At 39.9% G+C, this 21,213-nt stretch overlaps 1 protein-coding gene across 1 annotated transcript in view; it reads right to left on the bottom strand.

Moving 5' to 3' along the window:
* Positions 1 to 10,325: 10,325 nt before the first annotated feature.
* LOC145398469 (trans-1,2-dihydrobenzene-1,2-diol dehydrogenase-like) overlaps positions 10,326 to 21,213 on the bottom strand; it is an 88,806-nt gene continuing 77,918 nt past the window's right edge. The window contains exons 7-8 of the mRNA XM_080271349.1: positions 16,313 to 16,463; positions 10,326 to 10,432 (exon numbers count right to left, since the gene is read on the bottom strand). Coding sequence (XP_080127475.1) covers positions 10,326 to 10,432; positions 16,313 to 16,463 — 258 coding nt within the window. The remainder of the gene's footprint in view (positions 10,433 to 16,312; positions 16,464 to 21,213) is intronic.

The raw sequence follows: 21,213 nt of genomic DNA, 5'->3' as shown, positions 1-21,213 counted from the left end.
ATATGTTGTCTTTTCTTCTTCCAAAATCTGGGAGATGTCATCATAGGATGTTTGTATTTCTTCATCTGGGCTTTGAGCACTTGGTGCATATACTTGCATTCTTCTCAGGGTATATTTTTTGCATAGTCTAATGACAACAAATGCTGCTCTGTCAGATACACTGCTGAATTTAATAATGTTGTCTGCAAGAGTTCTGTTATATATATATATATACCTGCAATCGGTGACCTCAAATGACCTCGGAGGTCAACCCCACTGACCTCGGAGGTCAACCCCACATAGCCTATTCCCGAACTGGAGGTCCTGTCCGTTTCCTGGTCAAAAATGAGGCTGCAAGTCGGAGGCCATTTGGGGTCACGGGTAATGATAAAAATAAGTGCGCACATACAGTATACTGTGCGTTAGTCTGCGAGAGCTAAAATAAAAAGTTCCTGGACCTCTTATAATCCCTCTTCAAAAGCATAAGAGGTACATGGTCCTTCTGGAATAGAAAATAAAACTGAACTAGAATATGTAGGACTTAAGTGTTCGCCTTTTATGCCCGGGCAACGCCGGGTACCCCTGTTAGTGTGTGTGTGTGTGTGTGTGTGTGTGTGTGTGTGTGTGTGTGTGTGTGTGTATGTAATACAGTATATATATATATATATATATATATATATATATATATATTTATCGATCTATCTTTCTATCTATCTATATTTATATCTACAGTATATCTATATCTATATCTATCTATCTATCTATCAATATATATCTATATCTATATCTATATATATATATATATATATATATATATATATATATATATTTGTGGTAGGTGGGGACGCTCACCATCCACTCACTCAATATATATATATATATATATATATATATATATATATATATATATATATATATATATATCTGTCTCTGTCTCTCTCTCTCTCTAATATATATATATATATTGTGGTAGGTGGGGGCGCTCACCATCCACTCACTCAATATAGCGCTGCTCGTGTGTGTCTGCCCTGTCCTCTCCTCCATCCTTCTTTCCTTGCATCTTCTTCTGTCTTTCATTCCTTCATTGATTCCTCTTCCTTCTGCCTGTGGGTGACTCTACAATGAGTGACAAGCTAAATGGTTTCCTGTACACCAGGAAACCATTTACTACGCTGGGTGGTAACCATATAACCAAATTTTGGCCTGGTGGTTTAATGGGTAATTATTGCGCTCCAATCGGATTGAGCCGGTGAAGGTTTATATCCAAGGGGTGGTTGGGGTTTATTGCTCACGTAATGTCACTCAGGGATGAGTGAGGTTGGTCACTCAACTTAAATATCAGGACCAACTGCCTAGCCCCGGGCTCCTACGCTCCTGGATTGGATGATGGATGGATATATATATATATATATATATATATATATATATATATATATATATATATATATATATATATATATTAATGAGTGTGTGTGTGTGTGTGTGTGTGTGTGTGTGGGTGGGTGGGTGGGTGTGTAGATGCATGCTATATACGTTACGAGTATACAGTATGGTTACAATATTTGTGTTTACATGTATGTATAAACTAGGCAATACACTGGTATGCATGTGAAGTACAAGTGGATTATAGACCCTAAAATGCAAAATAATAATGACCAATAAAGCAAGGGCTTTCGTCCGTTGCATGACCTTCATAGATCCATGAAACTGTTTGAGAGGGATAAAAGAAAAAATGAACTCAACCTCATATCCACACCACTACACCCATCCACCCTTCCACACGATAACATCTACCCATTCACCCACACCATCACATCACCCACCCACTCACCCACACCACCACACCCACCCACTCACCCGAACCACCACACCCACCCACACACCCACACCACCAAACCCACCCACTGAATCACACAACTACACCCACCCACTCTCCCATACCATCACACCCACCCACTCACCCCAACCACCACACCCACCTACACTTTCCCAACCACCCACTCACCTACACCACCACACCCACCTACTCACCAACACCACCACACCCACTCACTTTCCCACACCAGCACACCCACCCAATCACCCACACCAGCACACCTACCCAATCACCCACACCAGGACACCCACCCTCTCACCCACACCACCACTCACCAACTCACCTACACAACATACCCTATTATCCACATTCACCCACACCCCATCCCATCCTCACCCCACACCCACACACTACCTTATTCACTCGTCCACACAACATACTCTATTATCTACATCAATCCTCATCACACCCCACACCCACACCAACACCTACACTTCACCATCCACCCAAACCTGCTTATTGTCCACATACTACACCCACACCTACACTCATACCACCACACCCATCCAGCCAAACAGCCTACTCTATCATCCACATCCACAGCTCACATCACACCTAACCCCACACCCATAACCTCAACCACATCCCATCATTCACATCCCAACCTCACACCACACCAACACACTCAAGCTTTCATATATTATGAACATGCTAAACCCACCTTATCCCACACCCACACCCAATCACACACACTCTAATTTCCACACAATCCTCCCTATTACCCTTACCTATACCCACATCTAAACATCCACACCCACTCACACACTCCACTTTCCACAACTTCTCCACATTACTCACACCCACACACCCACAGACACCAATCCTGCAATTTATCGCCTTAGAGTAATATCTTAATACCAGTCTGCAATATACGATCCCTTTGAGGCTTCAGGCATACAGCACTGCAAACATCTGTTACAAGTCTGACTGTATCGTTTCTGTGTGTGTGTGTGTGTGTGTGTGTGTGTGTGTGTGTGTGTGTGTGTGTGTGTGTGTGTGTGTGTGTGTGTGTGTGTGTGTGTGTGTGTGTTTTGTCTCCTTCCTGTAACACATTTCTTCGTCTCCCTCACACGTGCTTCCCCTCCTCCACACTTTTTCCTTCTCGCTCAGTCCCTCTCACCCCCTCTCCTTCAAACTTTCTATCCCACTTTCTTTTCTTTAATATTTTCTTTCTTACCATTTCTTCTCTTCACTTTTTCTCTCCCTCCTCGTCTCAGTTATCTCCTCCTCTTCCTTGTTTGTATTATCTCCAGGCAACAATATACTCATATGGAAATTACGTGATGTGACATGACACATGCGGACGTGTTATAAATTCTTTCACTAAGATGACGTGCTACTAACTTTATTCTTACTTTCTAGGCGATTTTATTTGCCTAAGGACAGACCATGGACGTGATGGAAGGGTTGGGTGGAGAGATAAATGGGTGGGGTAGAGAGGAGGAACTGGTAGAAGGTCAGTCAAATGGCAAGGAACAGAAGGACATGGAGGCAATTTGTTTGTGGCCATCCCTTATGGGATTAAGGCAAAATATTTATAAATAAAGAGACATAGATAAATAGACAGATGGATAGGTAGATAGATAAATAGATAGATAGATAGATAGATAGATAGACATACAGACATACAAAAACAGGCAGAAAGCCAGACATTTAGATAGATAAATAGATAGATAGATGGACAAACTTTTCGGTCTGGAGGTGTTAAATATAGCCTTCAATGACCCCTTGGGTCCTTACAACGAGGCCCTGTACTAAGCTGAACCAAGTCATGTGGGGCCAGAATAACTATAAACGTCATCGAGCAGAAGAGGTCAATGTTGACATCGAGAATGACTAGGCGAACCACATTTTTTCTTTTACACGTTCCTTTTCGTTCCTCCGATTTTGTTAAGAGATCTTTCTCGAACCTTTCTCTCTCTCTCTCTCTCTCTCTCTCTCTCTCTCTCTCTCAGCCCATCACTCTTACCTCGTTTCAACATATTTTCTTCTCCCTCACTTCCTCTTCGTGGCAACCTCTCCTTCACGTTCTTCCTTTTAGCATGCAATTTCTCTCCATTTTGCATTTTCAGTTTTTTTTTCTCCCTAGTCTTCTTCCTCTGCCAATATCAAGTTTCTATTTCTACAAAGGTTTTACATATACTTTGTGCAACATATATATATCTTGCAATGTAGTTGTCCAGCTCCAGGCTGCCCTTATTGTTGGTCGCGTTTTCTTTCTTTCTTGTAGTCTTTCTGTCATAAAGACTTTGTAGTTACTTGTAGAGAAGTATATTTTAGACTTGTGGTCGAGCGGCTTTTATATCTTGTAGTAGTTTCCCCACCAGATGTCATGTAGTGACGGGAGAGGTAAAGAATAGTATGGGACTATTTTTATTTGTCTTGGAAATATTAAACAGGTATAATAGTATAAGTCCTGGGTAGCTACCTCCTGTCTCGCTATCTCTCTCTCTCTCTCTGTTCTAAGGCTAATCTCCGTCTCGACCTCTCTCTAGGGTCGCTTGTCTCCTTCTGTCTAGCCTGTTCGGTGGCTAATCTCCGTCTGAGCTCTCTTTCCTAAATTCTGGTATAGCAGGGGTGGACTAGATCTTTGTTCACGAGAGGACTGCTGACAGCTAACTGCATCATCTCCTTACTGGCCGCTGTCGTCAGCTTTCCTCAGTGTTAAGAGTGTGTAAGCATGCTTAGCACTGCTCGATTCTCGCAGACACAACACCTTCTCATCATTTGACTTCCTGCTTCTATCTGTCTCTCTATCTATCTATTTATCTATCTATCTAGTATGATTTGCAATTATAATATGGAGACCTACCACATTGCTCAGCCGCGCAAAAATGGCGTACCATCGACATTTAATAGTTATAACATATTGATACATACTACATACACATTATAATGAACTTATAAGCTAATTAAGTGAAATACATAATACTGTAAAAGTAAATTGTATGAATATTGTATACATATAATATAGTAAATAGTGATTCACCTAACTTGTATGATGATACTGGTAATACAGAATTGTGCTATAATTGTATGACTTATAATATTGTACTAACATTGTGGTACTACATAATTGTGTTGGCCTTATAATTGTAGTTACATTTTGTTAATGCAACTATTACATATGTGTCTTGGCCTTATAATTGTAGTTAAAGTTACATAAAAGTTACATCTTGTTAATGCAACTGTTTTGTCGTTACATAATTGTTACATATCGTTTGCAGGTACATAATTGTAGTTAGTGTAACATAATGCAATCGTTTGTCGTTACATAATTGTTACATATTGTTTGTAGGTACATAATTGTAATTAGTGTAACATAATGCAATCGTTTGTCATTACATAATTGTTACATATTGTTTGTAGTTATATAATTGTAGTTAATGTAACATAATGCAATCGTTTGTCGTTACATAATTGTTACATATTGTTTGTAGTTACATAATTGTAGTTAGTGTAACATAATGCAATCGTTTGTCGTTACATAATTGTTACATATCGTTTGTAGTTACATAATTGTAGTTAGTGTAACATAATGCAATCGTTTGTCGTTACATAATTGTTACATATCGTTTGTAAGTACATAATTATAATATGGAGTAACATAATTGTAATAACTGCAGTCCTAACATATGCTGCGGTCGATGATAGTGATGATGTTTCGTGCCACTTGTATGTGGAGACAACAATTTGCTTTTTTGTTTGTAGTTTATGTGGTATTTTGGCATATATAGTAACATTTACACTTATTTTCATTTGTTTGTTATGTGATCTTACTTTATTTCTCTTTTTTCCTTCTTACTTTTCTTTCTTTCTTTCCTTTCCTTTTCTTTTTTTTTTTTTTTTTGTATGTATTGATTTTCCATAGTTTGTTTCTCTTTGCTTGTGTACGCTTTTTTCCATGTTGTTCATGGTTGCATAATTCCTGACTAATTTCCTTGAGATACTTTTTTAAAGTTTAGTTTATATTGCACAGATACTACTGAAAATGATATTATATAGTCCCATATTTTGTTATTTTATATAAAAAAATATATACACTATATACAGTATTAACTATACACACTGACTTGTTGTTCACCTGTACCTATCGTGAGTAATATGTGTGTCAGCACTGTGTGGAAATCATTGTCTTCACGATTGTGTTGAAGATGTTCACTCTTGCTAACGGCATTTGTGTTGGCCATTTTTTTTTTCTTCTCTAGGTTACCTTGTAACTTAATTTGTCTGTTTCCACTAGGTAGCTTTAATTAATAAATGTTTAATACAGTTCTTTTAATTGCTCACTGAGTAACTGTGATTGTATATTTTCTTTATTACTTTGTAGATATAATTAATGTATAGTTGTATGTATGAAACACGTATTTTACGTAGGTATAAATGGTAACACTCGTTGGTAGTAAATAAATGTTATAATAAATGAATGAATATATACAGTGTAGAATATTTATTGTTGGTGATTATTTAGTGATTGAGTTATGCAGATAACTGAAGTAAGTATGTGTATTTAAGCTGTAACTATACAGCACGTTTTATATGTTTGTGCAGAAGCTTATTGTCTATCACTGTGTATTGTATAAATGAAGTAACTATGTAACTCACTAATTTTACCGTGGTGGGAATGGTGTGAGTGGCGGTGCAGGTGGTGTGTTGACTGACGTGGCGTCTGTTCAGCAAGCACGCATGATGACCTCAACTTCCCACACTGGTAGCTGTGGTGAGTGAATGAGTAGCGATGAGTAACTTGAGTGAAGACGAGTGAGTAAGATGAGTTGTGAATATGGACTTGGTGTTTGCTTCGTCGTCCTGACCTCTGGGTCAGCAGGCGGGAGGGAGTGGTGGTTATGAGTTGTGAGTCGTCTCTCACTCTTCGTTTGTTTGTTTGTTTGTTTGTTTGTTTGTTTTCTTTCTTTCTTGATGTATTCTTGGTCCTTTCTCTAGTGATTTACTCGTTGTGGGATGAAGACTGCCGCTACTTGTAGGTGCGTGTAGAAGATTATACAGACGACGTAGAGTTGTTAATTGTAGTTGATTGTAGATGGCTGTAGTTGATTGTAGATGGCTGTAGTTGATTGTAGGATTCAATGTAGAACTGAAGCTAATCTTGTAGTCTCGGTTGCTTTTGTAGAAATTTGCTTTTAATTCGGAGACGATGTCCGCAGATTTGCTGGTTTGTCGTTAAGCTACTTGCAAGGCGTCGAGTGATCTCTTGACCTCTGCATCAGCGTAATGATCTGGGAGACGGAGGGGGCAGGAGCTGATATTGTTGGTTGTTGTCAATCTTGATATTCTGTAGGAATTTAATGTTGATTCGTAGACGAGGTTCGTATACGTTCGCTGCTACCAAATGTCATAAAGACTTTGTATCATAAAGCAGCGACTTTGTATTTGCTTGTAGAGGCGTATATTTTAGACTTGTGGTCGAGCGGCTTTTATATCTTGTAGTAGTTTCCCCACCAGATGTCATGTAGTGACAACCTCTCCTTCACGTTCTTCCTTTTAGCATGCAATTTCTCTCCATTTTGCATTTTCAGTTTTTTTTTCTCCCTAGTCTTCTTCCTCTGCCAATATCAAGTTTCTATTTCTACAAAGGTTTTACATATACTTTGTGCAACATATATATATCTTGCAATGTAGTTGTCCAGCTCCAGGCTGCCCTTATTGTTGGTCGCGTTTTCTTTCTTTCTTGTAGTCTTTCTGTCATAAAGACTTTGTAGTTACTTGTAGAGAAGTATATTTTAGACTTGTGGTCGAGCGGCTTTTATATCTTGTAGTAGTTTCCCCACCAGATGTCATGTAGTGACGGGAGAGGTAAAGAATAGTATGGGACTATTTTTATTTGTCTTGGAAATATTAAACAGGTATAATAGTATAAGTCCTGGGTAGCTACCTCCCTGTCTCGCTATCTCTCTCTCTCTCTCTGTTCTAAGGCTAATCTCCGTCTCGACCTCTCTCTAGGGTCGCTTGTCTCCTTCTGTCTAGCCTGTTCGGTGGCTAATCTCCGTCTGAGCTCTCTTTCCTAAATTCTGGTATAGCAGGGGTGGACTAGATCTTTGTTCACGAGAGGACTGCTGACAGCTAACTGCATCATCTCCTTACTGGCCGCTGTCGTCAGCTTTCCTCAGTGTTAAGAGTGTGTAAGCATGCTTAGCACTGCTCGATTCTCGCAGACACAACACCTTCTCATCATTTGACTTCCTGCTTCTATCTGTCTCTCTATCTATCTATTTATCTATCTATCTAGTATGATTTGCAATTATAATATGGAGACCTACCACATTTCTTCTATTCCTTCTTTCTTGTTTAATTGTAGCAGGCACTTCTACTCTTTAGAATTGACCGATTCTGACCAAACCTGGACACAATGACCAGCCTATGAAGCTAGTTGTGTCTGCCAGGCAACTGCTCTCCACCTAGCAGCGGCCAAAAAAACGCATTCTCCGTACTTTTCACATTTTGAGCTGTTAAAATTACTAATGGACATAGAAAACTCTGATTTCATTAGGCGTAATCTTGAGGTCATTCCCTATCGGAAGTGTTTCATCTATTTTTCCCCTTCTCCACGGGTTTTCGAGTGGCAACCCTGCAAAAATTGGCCTGAAGAATCATGTCAACTTAGCTTTAAAATTACAATACAGTCAGAGTCATGGAAGAGGAGCAGGATAAAAAAGTATTCAGCAATTAAGATACCAAACAGCTTCGATGAGACATGTACTCAAAGAAATGATGGGACAACCGTCGATCTCCTGATCAAGACTTAGGGAAAGATTTTGGTAAAGGAAAATAGGTCAGACCGATTTTTAGTCTCCACTGCAATGTGTTATGATCTACTAAGCTTTTCAGCAAGTCTGCAAGATGATGCAGTGTCTCGTAATGCACTTATGTACCTGTTAATCTTCTAAGGAAGACTAAAAGAGCTCCCATCTTATTATACAGTACATAACAACAGATCTTATGACCTGACAAGCTTCAGCCAAGAACAGATGTGAACAAATAAATGTGGAGGCTGTTTTCCTGCAAAAGAGGCTGAAGTACACAAAGAGGTACTTCACATGTGAGTTCCTCGATGAGCCCATCAGTGATTCATTCTAAAGTCTGAAGATGAGACTCTGTAACATGGTGGTGACTGTTGCTATACCTGTACTTCATGACAAACTGAAGACTAATGGGGGAGTGAGAAATAGGTTTGAAGATTTTGAAGAAACTCTCCAGCTCACTGTTCGTTTCTGTAAAGCAACTGCAAATCTTTAGCAGCACTACAAGATGTGGAGAGCAGTCAAATCTGCATGGTGTACGGGACTTGTTATAGAAATTGTGAAATATGCTTGAAGTGCCATCTACCCGTATGGCAGCACTGTGGCTGCTGACATTACCCACGAAAAGCATCTTACAAAGACACGTCTCAACTTCTGAGTCACCTCAAGGATCGCCCTTCCAGTTACTTTGGCTGGAGCAGAAATGATTTATTTTTTCAAGCTAAACCTCATAATCATCTACCCGATGTCCACCGTACCACAAGGCAAATTCAGTGATTTGCTGTTCATCTCTTAGCATTAACAGTGCGATTTTTCATCAGCTTTAATATGATGAAATCCAACATCACGTTGTTTCAGTGAAAGCCAGGAGGATCAAACTTTAATCAATAATAAGTCTAAAAAAAACTTCCAGTACCCCAAACAATTTTATTATCCATTTTCTACCACCCAAGTTTTTAAATCCCACCAGTACGATTTTCTCATGCTTGCTTTTCCCTGACGAATTTAACTTTGGAATGACCCCGTGTTTAATGAGTCGATGAAAGCCAAGTGTATTCCCAACAGTGATATTTAATAGATGTTATCGTAGTGAAACAGATAACCTTTCAAGTGTATCATCTCTCATAAAACCACATTGTGTTCAATTTGTATATATTATTTTTCCATTAATATCTTTCTTCTGCAACATTCTTTGTATTCCTTCAGATTCTTCTGATCAAATGTGATACATTTATTTCATTTACCGTAAATGTAGTAGTTAATTTTAAGTGATTAAATATACAGATATTATCTTTCATACTCCAAAATAGCATTTCACATAAGGATGTTTTATAGTGTATACTTGAATACAATTCTTATTTCTTTGTAAACTTGTAGTATAGAATATCTAAAATATAAAGAAGAGAATACATTCTGCTTCACTTTACATAATGTTCAGTGACCTCTCCTTCCTTTATGTATTTTGCTTTTGTTTATTTAAATAATTTTATTAATCAGTTTATATTTCTTTCACGGTGGAATTGATTTTGATATGAGGATATGAGATTTTGGCGAAAACGGGTATGGATAGGGGGGGGGGGATTGCATTCACTAAGACGTGTGGCACCAGGTAAGAAAGAATCTCAACTGTATCTGAACACACAATATTTATCCGCAGGTGCAGCCTGTGTGTGTGAAGGGGTGGGTGGAGGTGCCAGCCAGTAAAGAAGCCTCTAATGGTCCTGTGGGTACTCTGTGCCCACTTGCTTGCGAATCTGCTCCATGATCTCGGCTATGGTGAGTGTATCTGAGTGTGGCATTCCAGGACTCTCCAACAGACCTGCAGAGAGAAAGTTATCAACCCATGCCCGTATGCTTAAAGTACAAAGTAATCATGCCAGATACAATTCTTACAACCAGCTTGAAATATGCTGTAATTCTTTCACCTTAGCTTGGCCTAATTTTTTGTACTATTTTAGTATGTTACAAGTACTCGGTGGGACATAAAGAAAAGGCTGTGCTGTAGATACTTTCCATAACAATTTACTGTTTCGACTCGTCATTGAAAACAGCTGTCTATCTATCTATTGCCAGACGCCTTAATCCTGTAAGGGGTGGCCACAAGCAAATCGTCTCCATGTCGCCTTTTCCCCCGCCATTTCGCTGCCCTGCTCCAAGCTCACACCCCTCTCCATCCCTCCATCTCATCTTTGGCCTCCCCTCCCCTCTACCAACCTCCATCTCACTTACATACACTCTCCTCTTCCCTCTTTCGCTCTCCATCCTCTCCATATATCCAAACCACTTCAGTGTATTTCTCCTAACACTTTTCATCACGTCCACATCCACACCACAATGTTCCTTCACTTCCTCATTTGTCAGTCTTTCTCTCCACTGAAAATAGAGATGTCATTTTTAGGCCAAGGTGAAATAATTAAAAAAGATTATATTTATTTGACGAAGAGGTCACTGGCTCTCGACACAGAGTTTCTGACAGTTAAGCTAATGACCGTAAGTGTAAGATGTGCTGGCCATTTACATATTGGGTAACATCGGATATTTCTACATAATGACTTATCTCGCACCAAGATCCCGCTCTCACTACCCTATAGACACCTCCACCACTACCTCACCCACACGACCCGATTACCATTACGTTGGGTTCGATAAAAACACCACCAATACACAGCCATTAACGAACCAGCTTTCATTGCCATCATCACCTGCCACAACAAACCACCACAACAAACACCGCATCCCATATATTACAATCACTACCACACGGACAACCAGCACTTAGGCATCACAATTACCACCACCCATATATCACCACCACAAACCATACATCATCACCACCACCCATCTATCACCCTTACCACCCAAATACCACCACCATCACCCATCTATCACCATCACCACCATATTGACAACTCCATCACCACCACATGTATCCCAGCATCACCATCCCCCAAATCCCATTGGAGCCCACTGTCCACAGTATTGGACAGAACTGGGAATTTTCACTCCTTAATAAAGTAGGGAACCCCCCGCTAGGGACCTATGAGCCTTGCGACTATGAGCCGATAGTCGGAGGGCGGTCAGCTTAGTACCCTCCCAGTGCAATGCCTCGCCCAGCAACTCCGGGATCCAATGGTTTAATGACTGGCAAATCTATCAGTTTCTTTAACCCATTGGAGCCCAGTGTCCACAGTACTGGACAGAACTGGGAATTTTAAATCCTTAATAAAGTAGGGAACCCCCGGGTAGGGACCTATGAGCCTCGCGACTATGAGCCGATAGGCGCAGGGCGGTACGCTTAGTACTCTCCCAGTGCAATGCCTCGCCCAGCAACTCCGGGATCCAATGGGATATATCAGCCACAATATTACCCCTCCATCAACACCACATAGGCATGTTCACCACCACCCACATACCACCATTACAGCCACACAAACACTCACGTCAACACCAGCCATATACCAGTTTCATTATCAACCAAATACGCCCTCACTGCCACACAGACAAAACTACATACAGACCATCTATATCACCAAGCATACTGTATATCACCACTGTCACCCCACATACGCCACTATCACCGCCACATGCTCAGAACTATCATCACCAACCAAATATCATAATACAGCACCACAATCACCACACGGACACAACTTTTCAAACTCAACCATCACCAACACACATACCCCAAACACCAAAATTACACAGATGCTACCATTACCATCACACATACACCGCCACCAAACAGCCACCTTTAAAGAGGCACCACTATTACCACTACATATGTAACATCACAACAGCCACACAACACTACCGAAACACCGTCATTGCTTTAGCTAAATTACACTCGTAATCCGACCTCAACCTCTAATTATTTCTTACGTCTTTGTAGTATTAGTGCCTTCAATCCTGTTAAACTACATTAAGTATTCTGTAGCCTGCATAGTATTATTCATTGATCCTGTTCGTTATATGTTTCTTGTACATGAATTCACATTTAAATCGCCAGAGGAGTTCAGAGTGACAATGAACTTTTTAGGTGTACAGTAGACTAGGGGCCAAATTAGTCAGTCACACCCTAAGGATTATCATATGCACCATACGTCACTCTAGTGAAGTTCCATATGGTGCTTCATTTTTTTTCTCGAAGGACTTTCCCACTTAAGGAGTTTCACTCTACTAGAGCCAAATAAGGCCCTTCAGTTTAGGATTTGCCCATATGGCCTTGCGTCTGTTTAGGATATCTATACTTGTCAGACAACCGATGGAGGTGATACTGCTAACCAAAGCACATGCAAGAAGGGTAAAATATACGAGCATATATAGATATATATAGATATATAGATATATATAGATATATATATATATATATATATATATATATATATATATAAATAGAGAGAGAGAGAGAGAGAGAGAGAGAGAGAGAGAGAGAGAGAGAGAGAGAGACGCACTGTGTTGGCAAGTTAGAGACTGGGATATTGAACAATCTGAAATCCATGAAGACCTATGTGTACAAAGTAAGAAGCCTCGCACAAGATTATAAACTTGATAACTTAATGACTGAACTGAAAAACTTTAGTTGGGATATTGTAGGTTTCAGTGAAACCCCACAGAACAGTAAAGTAATTCAGCTCGAAGACAGCACCCACCACTCTTACTACAGAGGAAGGCAAAACGAAGGAATTAGTGGTGCAGGATTTCTAATTGCAGACAACATTGTTAAATTCAGCAACGTTTCTGACAGAAAAGCACTGGTGGTAATTAGACAGTGCACAAAATATACCCTGAAAGTAATACAAATATATGCACCAACTTCTCAGAGCTGAGATGAAGAAATAGAAACATTTTATGATGACATCTCCCAGACTATGGAAGTAGAAAAGACCACATATACTATACTCATGGGAGACTTCAATGCAAAAGTTGGGAAGTCGAAAAATGGACAAGCATGTATGGGAAAATTTGGAGTGGGAGAAAGGAATGAAAGAGGAGAAATGCTTGTAAATTCTGCTGAAATGTTTAACATGAGAATGATGAACACATTCTTCCACAAAAGAACAGGGAGAAAGTGGACCTGGAGAAGCCCAAATGGAGAAACAAATAATGAAATCGACTTCATTATAGCAGATAAGAATAACACGATCACAAATGTCAGTTATCAATAAGGTAAATATCGGAAGTGACCATAGAATGGTGGGTTGCACAGCCAGATTCAATTTGAGAAGTGAAAGAAAGATGATTAAAGATAAAAAGATATGCCCAATAAAAGTAAACGAAAACAAAGCAACGTTTCATGCTGAGTGTGACATCGATGACCTGAATGACAGACTAACAAAAGTGCTAAGAGAACCAGTGGAGGTAGTAGGAAAACCTAATACAACCAAAGCCAAGAAGTATTCAGAAAAAAACACGAGTTATGGAAAAAAAAAAAAAAAAAAAGGAAATGAAAGTAAAAACAAAGAAAGATGAAATAGAACGATCGGAATTAAATAAGCTTATCAACAAAAGACAAAGAGAAGAAAAAAGAAAGAGAAAAATGGATCAGATCAAAGAAACCATCAAAAATGGAAAAAGTCTGACACAGGTCCGAAGTAAAATGGCACTAGGAAAGCAACAAATTACATCACTGAAAGACAAAAAACTGTGAAGTCATTAAATGCAGAGATAAGATTTTGAAGAGTTGAAGAATTTTACAAAGAACTGTAAGCATCAAAGACCGTAGTACCAGTAGCTAACTTTTCAGCTGACACAAGTGAAATAACCAGACGAAGTAAATTTTTTTCTTAAAAATATGAAAAGAGGGAAAGCTCCGGGAGAAGATGGAATAGTAGTAGATTTACTGTTGGATGCAGGAGTAGAAGTACAAAATAGGTTTCCTGACTTATTTATTCAATGTATAAAAAAGAAGAAAATTCCCAAAACATGGTGTAATGCAATAGTTATTTTACTTTTCAAATAAGGTGACTCAAAAGATCTCAGTAACTCTCAACCTATTAGCGTATTATCAGTCCTTACGAACAGAAAACCTACACATTTTGAGGAGGAAAACCAACCTCGTCAACAGGCAGGATTCCAAAGCGGGTATTCGACTATTGATAATCTTCACACAATGTATCAGCTAAGTGAGAAAAGTACAGAATATAATAAACCACTGTGCTTAGGTTTTGTTGATTACGAAAAGGCTTTCAACTCAGTGGAGAATATAGCAATTATAAATTCACTGCGAGAACAAGGAGTGAATAAGAACATTGTAAAAATGCCGAAAACATATATAAAAAGGGAACTGCTACAGTTAAATTACACCAGAACTCAGAGAAAATTAAGATTGAGAAGGGCGTGTATGAGGGAGATACAATTACACCAAAATTATTTACAGCATGCATAGAAAGTATTTTCAGAAAGCTAGACTGGGAAAACAAAGGAGTCAACATAGATGGAGAAAAGCTAAACCATTTAAGATTTGCAGATGACAGTGCCCTAATCTCAGAAACAGCGGCGGCATTGCAAGAAATGTTAAATGACCTGATCAGAGAAAGTCTCAAAGTAGGGCTAAAGATGAACAGGAGTAAAACTAATGTTTAAGCCACAAACACCAAACAGCGTAATCAGAATAAGCGGAGAAATTCTTGAAGAAGTCGAGTAGTACAATCACTTGGGATAAATACTAAATTTAACGAAAGATCATGATAGCGAAATAAAAAAACGCATTATAATTGGATGGAAACCTTTCGGTAAACATAGAGATATTATGAACAGTAGCTTGCCAGTTTGTATGAAACGAAAAGTATATAACGAATGTATAATTCCAGCTATGACGTATGGTCGTGAGACCTGGAAACTGACACAATTGATGGAAAATAAATTAATCCGTTCTCAGAGAGCAGTGGAAAGGTCAATGTTGGGAACAGTTTTAAGAGACAGGAAAAGATCAACTTGGGTGAGAGAGCAGACTAAAATCAAAGATATTATAGAAGTTATAAAAGAACAGAAATGAAGGTGGGCAGGCCATGTAGCAAGAATACTGGATAACCGATGGAGCTAGAGGTTGACTGACTGACACCAAGAGATTGTAAGCGTAGCAGAAAAAGGCCAGGCAGGAGGTGGAGAGATGAGAGAGAGAAATTTGCAGGGGAAAACGTGGCAAAGATTGGCTAAGTCAAGGAATTCGTGGAGAAGGTTGGGGGAGGCCTTTGTTCAGCAGTGGACTTGTAATGGCTGCTGCTGCTGCTGATGATGATGATGATATATATTTATATACTAGCAAAGGTACCCGGCGGTGCCGGGCCAAAAAGGCGAACGCTCTAATAGTATTTGTTCTAGTTAAATCTTTATTCTACTCCAGAAAGACCATGTACATACCAGTTACACGACTTATGAAAAACGGTGAGATTTATGGTCTTGTTTGCACCTTCAGGAGCTCAGGCTTAAAAACACGTCCTGAGTTAACCCCTCGAATCAGGTGAAGTCTTTATATTGATTATTTTTGCAGTTCCAGAATATTTTATTTACTTTAGGAAAGACCTTTAGTAATTCATAGGCTAATGAAGGTTGCATCTAATTCTTCCAGATCGAAAACTCTCTCCTCGGCGAAATAAAATATTTTAGAGACGGCTAAAATAAATAAATAAATGAAGCCTACCGAATATCAGATATTTAAAATAACGAAGGTGATAATTAATGACTGTCTGTGGCAACTCACCTTCCTTGATGCACCTCCTCACTTCCTCAGCCTCGTACATGAGACCCTGGCCGTTGGTAAAGTGGAATGTCTGTCCCGTCTTAGGCAGAGGCTCACAGAAGGTGCCGGAAGGCAACTCGATGCTCTCAGGACACCACATGGGGAAGTTTACCTTAGGAGGGAGATATTGTTGTACGTCTTTCTTTACAACTGATCATCAGGATTAACTCACTCAAGTCCTGTGACTCACTCTCAGCTCAGTGAAGTCATATGACGTTAGCTGGAATGGCTCATTAGATTTGTCTCGACCCTCAGAGAATTGATTGAACTCTAATAGTCATATATCACTGTGTTCGTACTTTAACAAGGTAAATGAGTAAGTAACACTAGTTTTGTGTTACTAAAACAGATAATCAAATTCTCACTTCAAAGAGGTGTTAGGAAGTAAACATTGTATAGTGTGAAGTGCATGATACATTTTCAAGTTCTTGATGACTTAAACGCAACAGTATAAACCTGGGATTCAGTTTTCAGTAGACTTGCTTGAGAGTTAAAACTTGACATGCGTGATGGCTTGGCGACAATTGTTGGGTTCATTTCAGCTCTATTCAAGTTCTGCAGCACTTACTACTGTCGTCAACGTACCCGTTTAAGTGAAAGACTCTCTTACTGTTTGGGTGACAGTAGTGGCGAAATTTTCCAGGCAATTTTTGAATTCCTAGTTATTGAACAATGTGATTGTGGTAATGATGGGAGATCTGAATGCTAGAGTAAGAAATGCAGCAGCTGAAGATGTAGTTGGTATGCATGGTGTGCCTGGAAGAAATGATAATGGGGACAGCATGATAGGGATGTGTGCTGAGCGAGAGATGGCAATTAGAAATTCCTTGTTTGAGAAGAGAGATATTTATAAGTATATGTGGGTGAGACAGGAGGGCGCAAGGGTTGGTGTTAGAGCACTGATGGACTATATGGTTGTGTCCAGGAATGTGAGAGGAAGATTGCTGGATGTGCAAGTTTTGAGAGGGAAGGGTGGAGGTATGTCTGACCCTTACCTGTTGGAGGGAAAGTTGGGAGTAGGTATGAGGTAGGCGAGAGCTGCTAGAGTTGGGTGTGGCAAGGAGGCATTGAAAGTCAGCCAATTGGATAAAAGAGAAAAAATGATAGAGTATCAGAAGTTGAAATATGAGTGCAACACAGTGAAAGATCAGGAAAATGACGGTGTGGAATAGGGATGACGGTTGTTTAAGAGTTCTGTGGTGGGATATGCGGAAAAGGTGTGTGGTGTGGGACGATTGGGTTGTGGTGTAAGAAAGGGAAGTGATTGTTGGTGCGAGGAAGTACGTACGGCTGAAGCTGAGAAGAGACGGGCATATGAAGTGTAACTGCATAGGAAGGATGGGGTGTCATATGAGAGGTATAAGGAAAAGAGGAATAGGGTGAGAAGGGCTGTGCGTGATGCTCTAAGTGGCAGCAGATGAGTAGTGGGATAGGCGGTTGACTGAAATTTTTCAACAGAAGAGAAAAATGTTTTGAAAGGAGATGAGGAGAGTGCGAAGGGGGGAGTCTGGGAAGGAAGAGCGAAAAAAAGCAGAGGGTGGAAGTACGTTCAATGAGATGAATGCAGTAAAGAAGAGATGGGCACAGTATTTTGAAAGATTGTTAAATGCAGAGAATGAAAAAGAGGCTGAGCTTGTGGCAAATGGAAGGGGGCAAGGAATAAATGTGTTGGGAGATTTGAATAGTTTTTGATCACGATGGAGGAAGTGCAGGAGGCAGCAATGGAGATGAAAGTGGGGAAAGGTGCAAGTATGGATGGGTGTGCTGTGGAATGTCTGAAATGTGCTGGACTGACTACTATTGAGTAGTTAGCAAGATAGCTGAATATGCGTTTTGAGTGCGGTATGGTGCCGATTGACTGGGTAAGTGCATGTGTGTTTCTGGTGTATAAAGGTAAGGGTGACAAGTATGAATGTACTAGTTTCAAGGATACAAGACCGTTGAGTGTTGTAGGTAAGGTGTAAGTTAGTGTTAATTAAGAGAGTTAGACAGGGTACAGAGGGATTAATTCGTGATGAGCAGTGTGGCTTTTGGAGTGGGAGGGGATGCGTGGGTCAGGTGTTTGCTGTGCGGTAGGTGAGTGAAAAGTATTTGGTGAAAGGTAAGGATGTGTTTTGGGCTTTCATGGATTTAAAGAAAGCCTATTACAGAAATGATAGAGAGGTTTTATGGACTTTTGAGGTTGTATGGACTTGATGGCAGGTTGTTAAAAGGAATGAAAAGTTTTTATGTAAATAGTTGAGCATGTGTAAGAGTGGGAAATACTGTGCGTGATTGTTTTCCCGTGAGAGTGGAGCTGCAACAGGGATGTGTGATGTCGCCTTGGTTGTTTAATATTTATAGGGATGGTTTTGTATGGGAGATGAATGCGAGAGTGTTAGGTGGATGTTTGAGCCTGGTGAATGTTGATGGTTGAGAGTGGAATCTGAATCAGCTGCTGTTTGTGGATGATACTGCAATGGTGGCTGATTCGGAGGAGAGATTGAGACAGCTGGTAGAGGAGTTTGGAAAGGTGTATGAAAGGAGCAAAGTGAGAGTAAATGAGAATAAGAGTAAAGTGATGAAGTATCCGAGGTTGGTAGATGGTAGGAGGATGAATGTAGTTTTGATTGGTGAGTTGCTTGAAGAGCTAGAGTGATATAAGTATTTACGGTCGCACGTTGCTGTGGATGGAAGAATAGATGTGCAGATGAAGTTTAGAATTAATGGAGTACGATAGGGGCCGGGAGGAATGAAGAAAGTGTTTAGATGTCGTTTGCTTAGAATGGATGTAAAGAGAAGGCTGTATGAAAGTGTAGTGGTACCGACTGTGTTGTATGGGGCTGAAACATGGAATGTGGGTGTAGCAGAGAGGAAGAGTTTCAATGTAATGGAGATGAGGGGTCTGAAGAGTATGTGTCGAGTGACACATACGGATCACATGAGAAATGATGAAGTGCGAAGGAGAACTGGAGTTATGCGGGAGATGGTTGATGGAGTTGAACAAAGAGTGCTGCGATGGTTTGGGCATATGGAGAGAATGGATGAAGAGTGAATAATGAAAAAGATAACTGGATCTGATGTGTGAGGTGTAAGGCTGAGAGGAAGACCACAAATAGGATAGAAGGACAATGTGAAGAGACCGTTAGATGAGAGAGGGATGTCTGTAGAACAAGGAGGACTGGTTATAAGTGATGGGGAAGGACAGAGGTGAAATTGTGGTTGAATAAATAATAACGTAGCCCCGAGAGGATATTCTCCCGCATTTGGTCTGATCAGCTGATTAGGTCAGTTGAAGATAAGGGGATGGGTCCATTATGATGTGGCAGGGATAAACCAGCTATATTGTCACACCCTGCTGTCGATGTCGCTAATTGTACTGCGCAGTTGACCCTCATGTAGTGTGATGCTGTGAACATCTGTCAATTCTCCCCTTTGAGCTAAGGTACGAGTAAGTGTGTGTGTGTGTGTGTGTGTGTGTGTGTGTGTGTGTGTGTGTGTGTGTGTGTGTGTGTGTGTGTGTGGATGAATAAATTGGGAGTGTGTCCTTCTGTCTCGGCTACCCCCCTTTCTTTGGGAGATGCAACCTAGGTATATAGATAGATGATTTTGGAATAAATATAATGTACATTACTACCGTGTCGACCGAGAGGTGGCCAGCAGTCTCAATGGACTCATGATCAAATTCCGGTTGCGGCAGGGAACAGTTAAATTATTTGAATTTAGTTAAAGCAGATTTTACTGATCTAAGACAAGCCGGCATGTCGTAAAAACACTCCCGTAATACCAATACACCAACCCTGTTTGAAACAGCCCTAGCATGTATCGAATGTGGACGGTGGGTGTTCGAGCCAGTGGTGACAATTGGAGGTGAGGTGCGAAGGAAAACTGCTGGTCCTCAAGGAACGGGTTGTTAAGTCTATTCCCACAGGCGAACGCATAAAAAAAAATCTTGTAATTATCAACTTAGAATAACTCCTTAAAATATACGCATATGGCATCCACTTATTACAGTCTGACTTTCACTTTTGGAAGGAGAAAAAAAAAAAACACAAGCCCTAATCACAAATATTTAGAGAGTTAATATCAGTATACAGTATAACTATCTATATTAATTCTGCCCAAACAAGATTCATTGCAAAAACATTTATTACAAGTTCCGGCACATTCAACTCTTCCTTTTTGCTTCTACATAGCATAAGAATATAACTTAGCACACACCCCACTGATTACTTGATCAATCAAATTATATTATAAAATCTGGAAATATCTCTCTTTGCTGGTAAGCATGAAAATCGTCAGGACAATACGCTGAGATGAGAGAAAAGTACTAATAGTTGTTCTGTATGATTAATATAGTGCATCGACCCTAACTTCTTCCAAATCAGGTGATTGCCAAGCGTAGCCAGATGGAGGGATCGTTTTAACTACTAACCGTTGAATCTGATTCCATTATAACTGATAAGGCTCACTGAATTTCATGCATCCACAGTATGGTATTACTGCTGCAACAGTGGCATATTCCTTGCAGATGGAAGTCAACCTACTTTAGGGGTGCTTAGGTGTACAGGTCTGTGTTCTCGAATAGCCGGAGAAAAAAAGTTTCCAAACAAACTTAACGTCATACATTATTGCACGTCGAAAATATATTGTATGCTATAAAGCTAAATTTGCAAACATGATAAGTTTTTTTGAGTTGTAATTACCGTACCATAAGGGTGACCTTTTAACTGAGAAGGAAGAGAAATACTGCTGGATAGGCATATATGAAGCCTCCTTTCGTTTCCTCTTTTTCTTATTGCCTACAATCGTAAGCCTGTCTCCCTTCCTTTTCTTTTTTCTCTCCATCTCTTCATTCTCTTCCTCCTTCTCACTCTCCTTAC

The sequence above is a fragment of the Coenobita brevimanus genome, chromosome 5, assembly GCF_032717465.1.
Source record: "Coenobita brevimanus isolate Jiangsu-jjx chromosome 5, ASM3271746v2, whole genome shotgun sequence".
Taxonomy (NCBI): domain Eukaryota; kingdom Metazoa; phylum Arthropoda; class Malacostraca; order Decapoda; family Coenobitidae; genus Coenobita; species Coenobita brevimanus.
This window is presented reverse-complemented; position numbering and strand designations above follow the sequence as displayed.